This window comes from Otolemur garnettii, unplaced genomic scaffold (genome assembly GCF_000181295.1).
Source record: "Otolemur garnettii isolate 467f Iridium unplaced genomic scaffold, OtoGar3 scaffold00179, whole genome shotgun sequence".
Lineage (NCBI taxonomy): Eukaryota > Metazoa > Chordata > Mammalia > Primates > Galagidae > Otolemur > Otolemur garnettii.
In genome coordinates this window covers 2,736,622-2,743,013 of record NW_003852574.1, presented here as the reverse complement: position 1 = coordinate 2,743,013, position 6,392 = coordinate 2,736,622, and the positions used below count along the sequence as shown (strand labels likewise).

General features: G+C 51.1%; 1 protein-coding gene across 1 annotated transcript; it reads left to right on the top strand.

Annotated features, from left to right (window-relative positions):
• The first annotated feature begins 6 nt into the window (after positions 1–6).
• On the top strand, positions 7–5,477 carry TMEM115 (transmembrane protein 115). Its single transcript, XM_003800622.3, has 2 exons — positions 7–1,257; positions 4,682–5,477. Exons 1-2 carry the CDS (start codon positions 407–409, stop codon positions 4,884–4,886), a joined length of 1,056 nt encoding a protein of 351 aa, XP_003800670.1. The 5' UTR covers positions 7–406; the 3' UTR covers positions 4,887–5,477.
• Positions 5,478–6,392: the final 915 nt, after the last annotated feature.

Sequence of the window (6,392 nt, the reverse complement as noted above, 5' to 3'; positions counted from 1 at the left end):
GTAGATTCCTAGAGGGAAGCCAAACGGGAGCTAACTAGGTTTGGCTCCGGCACAGAACGAAGCAGCAGTCCCTTGCGAACCGAAGAGCCAAGAGTGGATGGAGGAGGCTCAGTCCTGAGATCGGCGCCAGCCCAGCCGGTCTGGCGCGGGGCCTACAGGGAGGGCAGGCAGGTGTACCAGATCTGCCCGGGGCCTTCCCCGGCGAAGGGCTTAGGCTCTGGCCTGCCAACAAAGCCTGGTTCGGCCCCGCGGAACCAGAACCCAATCCAGTCAGGAGCCTTCACCAGGGTCATAGGCCAGTGACTAAGCCAAGCCTGGGCCTCCCATCGGGGCCGGACTAGAACTAGGCCCCGGGGAGGCCCCTAGTCCACCAGACCCTTTCTTCAAGCCAACACTCGCTGGGAAGATGCAACGCGCCCTGCCAGGTGCCCGCCAGCACTTGGGAGCCATTCTGGCCAGTGCTAGTGTGGTAGTGAAGGCGCTGTGCGCAGCTGTACTTTTCCTATACCTGCTCTCCTTCGCGGTAGACACGGGATGCCTGGCGGTTACCCCAGGCTATCTCTTTCCGCCCAACTTCTGGATCTGGACTCTGGCCACCCATGGGCTGATGGAACAGCACGTATGGGACGTAGCCATCAGCCTGGCCACAGTGGTGGTAGCGGGGCGTTTGCTGGAGCCCCTCTGGGGGGCCTTGGAGCTGCTCATCTTCTTCTTAGTGGTGAATGTGTCTGTGGGGCTGCTGGGGGCCTTTGCCTACCTCCTCACCTACATGGCTTCCTTCAACTTGGTGTACCTATTCACTGTCCGTATCCATGGAGCCTTGGGCTTCCTAGGTGGTGTCCTGGTGGCACTTAAGCAAACTATGGGGGACTGTGTGGTCCTGCGAGTGCCCCAGGTGCGCGTCAGTGTAGTGCCCATGCTGCTGTTGGCACTGTTGCTGTTGCTGCGCCTTGCCACACTGCTCCAGAGCCCAGCATTGGCTTCATATGGCTTCGGGCTGCTCTCCAGTTGGGTGTATCTTCGCTTCTACCAGCGCCATAGCCGGGGCCGAGGGGACATGGCTGACCACTTTGCTTTCGCCACTTTTTTCCCTGAGATCCTGCAACCTGTGGTCGGGCTGTTGGCAAACTTGGTTCATGGCCTCCTGGTGAAGGTAAAGATATGCCAGAAGACAGTGAAGCGCTATGATGTGGGTGCCCCATCCTCCATCACCATCAGCCTCCCAGGCACAGACCCCCAAGATGCAGAGCGGAGAAGGTACTGTGAAATCTTCCAAATCTTGGCAAGCTAGTATTGGTCAAGTCACATGCCTTCTATTGATGTGTTTGCTGTACATAGGGTGGAGACCTAGAGTTAGGTGTTGGGGCAGATTCAGAAAGGGGTAAAATTCATTCTTTGGCATTGAAGAATTCAGCATTTAAGTATGTGTGCTCCAGGAGGTGCTTTTCTCACCCTTGGGCCATTTAATGAGTCTCAAGAAATGCAGTTTCCTTTTGTGCTGTATGAGGGGTCAATGGAGGTACACATAACCTGGGTCTTGCCTCAGAACCTCCTAGACTCTGGTCCTGTGGGAGCTACAAAACTTGCTGGTCCTTTGTTCCCTATGAAGACTGGGAAGAAGGTATGGGATACTTAAAAGGTGGTCTGGGCCACTCATTAATTTCCAAATTCTAAACTTATGTTCTCTTTCTGGGCCGTAATTCAGATCCTGTGCTTCTCTGCAACTTATTTACTTATTGAAAGGGAAGCTTGGGGTATTACCAGATTTACCCACCAGCAGGTATGTGTCACCAAAATCAGAGACAGGCTACATGACCCACCAGGGGAGCCTGCTGACCACACCAGAGAGTGGAAGCTGACCTTTCATCATCTGTAAACCAAGCCATCTGCAGCATCAGGAGTCCTGGCTGAATTATTCACTGGATGCACTTTGGCCAGGGCAGGACAGATCTTTTTTAATTCAACTCTTTCTCTGCTAGAACTGTGAACTCACCCAAGTGGTCCCAGCTTCTACAAGATCCACAGCTCCAATTCCAACATTATCCTAGAGTTTTGTTTTTTTTGTTTTGTGGCGGGGGCCAGAGTCTCACTTTGTCACCCTTGGTAGAGTGCAGTGGCATTATAGCTCACAGCAACCTCAAACTCTTGGGCTCAAGCATTCCGCTTGCCTCAGCCTCCCAAGTAGCTGGGACTGCATGCTGCCACAACGCCCAGCTATTTTTAAAAGATGGGGTCTCGCTTTTGCTAAGACTCACCTCAAGCTCCTGAGCTTAAGCAATTCCCCTACCTCTGCCCCCCAGAGTGCTAGGATTACAGGTGTGAGCCACCATACCTGGCCCTATCTTTGAGTTTTTTGAGGCAATTACTTGAGTAGTGAAATTTAGGGCAGGCTTTGTTCCTTTGCATTTGTCAAGGCTCCTGCTTTTACTTACCTGTGAAATGGGTTCTTGGCAGGAAGCTTTATGAATTCAGCTGTAGTGTTACCTGCTTACTCTCAATTGAGCTGTGGAATTGAGTGTGGGACACATCCCTTTTTCAAAGGAGTTTCTAGCTGGGGAAAGGCCACAGCTTACCATGATCCAAGGTGCTAGGTGTCTAAAAGTACATACAGCCTGCTACAGGGTATAATGCTGGGCCCTACAGCTTGAGTCTTTATAAGTTTTAAAGACAGATGTCTGATCTTAACCTGATTCAATAGAAGAGACAGGGCCAGGAGAGCTGGGAACTGACCTGTCCTTAGCGTTGTTCAGAGGTGGAGCCAGGTCATTGGTGACACCTTCCAGTGAAAAGTCTTGGATTGTTAAGGTTGGCTGGACATTGAGAAAACCTTTGCCCAGGCCCAAGTAAATGGATGGGAGGCAGGGAAATCAAAAGGTGGGTTCTTGGCAGAGCCTCAGTATGATTGGCTTACATGGAGGTGGGGGTTATATCTCCAGTCACTTTAACATCTAATTACTTGCCACTTCAATTCCAAAGGGCTACTAGTAGAAGGAGACAGGGTTTCCTGTTTGGCTTTTTGGCTCTTGTGAGAGGAAGTGACTAGCATGACACCTCTTTACCTTGGCAGACTTTTTTTTTTTGAGATGGAGCCTCAAGCTATCCCCCTGGGTAGAGTGCCATGGCATCACCCTCACAGCAACCGCCAACTCCTGGGCTCAAGCGAGTCTCCTGTCTCAGCCTCCCAAGCAGCTGGGACCACAGGCACCCGCCACAACACCCAGCCATTTTTTGGTTGCAGCCATCATTGTTGTTTGGCGGGCCTGGGCCGGGGATTCGAACCTGCCACCTTAGGTGTATGTGGCTGGCGCCTTAGCCGCTTGAACCATAGGCGCCGAGCCTGCCTTGGCAGACTTTAGACAGAACTGGCAAGGGTATCTTTAGGAGCCTGGGTAGCAGCAGGGAAGGACTGTCCTGTCTATACCAACTTGTCATGTGCTAGGTTGGCAGACTAATGGAAGTGTGCTTGGAGTTTTCACTGCCTATGTCCTTGGTTCCTCTCCTGTCATGTTCCTGACATAGTGATTTTGTTTCTCTGCTGGAACCTGAACAGCTGGCTACACAAACTGTCCCGACATTAGTGGCATAGGGAAGCTGAGGCATCAGGAGGCCACAGTGCTGGGTGTGTTGGCTCATACCTGTAATTCTAGCACTCTGGGAGGCCAAGGCAGGTGGATTGCTTGAGCTCAGGAGTTCAAGAGCAGCCTGAGCAAGAGCAAGACCCTGTCTCTAAAAAAATAGCCAGGCATTGTGGCAGGCACCTATAGTCCCAGCTACTCCGGAAGTTGAGTCAAGTAAATCACTTGAACCCAGGAGTTTTAGGTTGCTGTGAGCTGTGACACCCCAGCACTCTATCCAGGGCAACAAAGTAAAACACTGTCTCAAAAAAAATAAAATTAAATAAAAAATAAAAAAATATTTTAAAAAAGGAGCCCACAGTGGCCACTAATGGAAGTATTACCTGGCAATGTGGGCCAGGGTCCCAGGTTTATGTATATACCTTCTACTGGGCTTTCCCATCTTCCCAAAGTGGGGCTTCCAAGGATCTGCTGTACGGTACCAGTAGACTCTGGCCTATGCCATACTCATGTGAGCTGTTTCTTCTTTCTCTTCCTGCAAAGATTCCACTAAGTTCCCGCTCTAACACAGGTCTTCGTGGCTTTGGGGATTCTTCTGGGAAGGAAAATATTACAGTAGAAGAGGGCTGACCCAAGTTGATCCTGCTTTCTGGAAGTGCTAAGTTCCAGCCTTCCCCATAAACCTTGCCAGGAGGCTCAAGACAGTCCCCTAACCATGAGAGAGGGAGAATTAACCTCTCCTTGGATGTGATACCAGTGCCAGGGACAAGCTCACATCTCCAGGGACTTGGCAGTTCTACTTATCTGCCGAGAACCCTTCCTGATAACTGGCCTGGTGGGCAATATGACAGACACCTAGCTGGCCTTCTCAGCCTGGAGGTGCCTGAGCAATGGAAGGAAGACTCTGTAGCCTTGGAGTTCTCATTCTGATGGCAGAGGGGGCCCTAATCTAACCTCTGGAGAGCCCCAGGTCCTGCAGGGAGAAGGGAAAACATGGGATTTTGGAGAAGTCTAAGTGATATGGGGAGGAGTCAACCTGTTGTAGAAGGGTACAAGGAATAAGCCAAGCCCAAACCCAGAGTGACCTGTCCTCTCTTTCACCCCAGGCAATTGGCCTTGAAGGCCCTCAATGAGCGACTGAAAAGAGTGGAGGACCAGTCTGTCTGGCCCAGCATGGATGATGATGAAGAGGAGGCTGGGGCAAAGGTGGACAACACCTTGGCCTCAGACAAAGCTCCTGCACCCCCAGGGAAGGGGTCTGCACCAGAATCCAGTCTAATCACCTTTGAGGCAGCTACCCCAAAGCTGTAACTCCAGACCACCTTGAGTGTAGCACCTCCTCTCCCAAGCACCTTCTGATACCCTGGAAGGCTACACAAGATACTCCAGGGCACCGGCCACTCTGAGGAGAGAGAAGAAGGCCTGCTGGGGGTTTCCATGGCCTTCTGCTGTTTCTCACCAACACTACCCAGGATGTTCTTACCTGGTTTCAACTCCAGACAACCACTATGCCAGACATGGGGTCCCTGAGGGCATCAGCCAGTCCAGGCCCCATCTGAGGTAGACTGTACCTCATCAGACAGCCCAAAGCAAATGGCTGAAAGGACACTGGTGCCACAGCTCCTGGGACAGCCCTTACATCTGAAACTGGTTGCTGAGGCCCTGAGCCAAGGCAAAGATTTGCCAAATATGTTCTGGGGGCCCAGCTAGTGCAAGGCTATACATCCCAGCCAATCCCCAGAAAGACTGTTCATGTTGGGATTTCTTGTTTCCCTCTGCTATGGCTGTGACGGCATCCGGATCAGTACAGCCACAGTTCCCAGGTATTTTCTACAGGACCATTTAAACAGGCAGCCAAGCCCAGCGTTGCAGTATCAATAAAGCAGTTCTTTGAGGTATGACTCCTGGGCCCTGTCAGGCCACCTTGTGCAGTCCCTTCATTATCATACTTAGCTGCAAAGTTAGACAGGAACTTTATTCTGGTTTCAAAGGCTCAAACTCCATGGTGATTACAGCTGGATAAGAAGCCCATTACCCCCACTCCCCTTCCCCTACATGCTGACTGCCAAGCACCTTCGCAGAACTGTCACCTCAGACCTTTTTATCCCCTCTCTAATCCCCAGTCAGGGTGGCCTTCTGCCCCTGCCCAGATGCTCTAATGACTGAGGGCCTCTCTGTCATAAGGAGTTGTTTGTATCCATGGTTCACCTTCAAGACAGAGTGCTTGGTGTCTATGACACCTATGGAGACAACCCATGCCCAGCTCCCATCCTGTCACTGTGTCTATGTATTACCACAGTCTAGAGACTCCAGCATAGCAAGTAGCTGGGAGATGGAAAGAACACATAGCTGCATCATTCACCACTACAGTTCTAGAGCCTGCTAGAACCCTGGGTGTCATGGGAGGCTCACTAGCCAGATGCTGGAGATTTGTACTAAGAGAGCTTCAGCCCTTCTTTGAACCAGGAACAGAAAGGTCCCCATCTTGCCCAACTGTTTTGTTTTCTAATGCTGATGTCATCAACAAAACCATCCCTAATTCTGGGCTGCTCGTCCCATTGGTCTTTTCAGTCTTTTATTTTTTTGTCCTGAAATTTCTGGACATTCTAGTACAAGTATTAGCTGCATTGCTGAGAGGCAGTCTCACAACCCAAACTTCATCCAGATACATGATCCATATGTTCTCGGATAATGGAGACAGAAGGAAAAGGGAGATACTCCAGCATAAGAGGCAAAAATACCACACATGGGTCTTCTCCTACCCTTGATTGATCCAGTGCCTGAGGTGTCTGAGTCAGCTGAGAGAGTCCAGGGGTT

Coding starts and splice junctions, on each gene's coding strand:
- TMEM115 (XM_003800622.3), top strand. CDS start 407: ATGCAACGCGCCCTGCCAGGTGCCCGCCAGCACTTGGGAGCCATTCTG. Junction 1,258..4,681: donor CAAGATGCAGAGCGGAGAAG/GTACTGTGAAAT, acceptor CTTTCACCCCAG/GCAATTGGCCTTGAAGGCCC.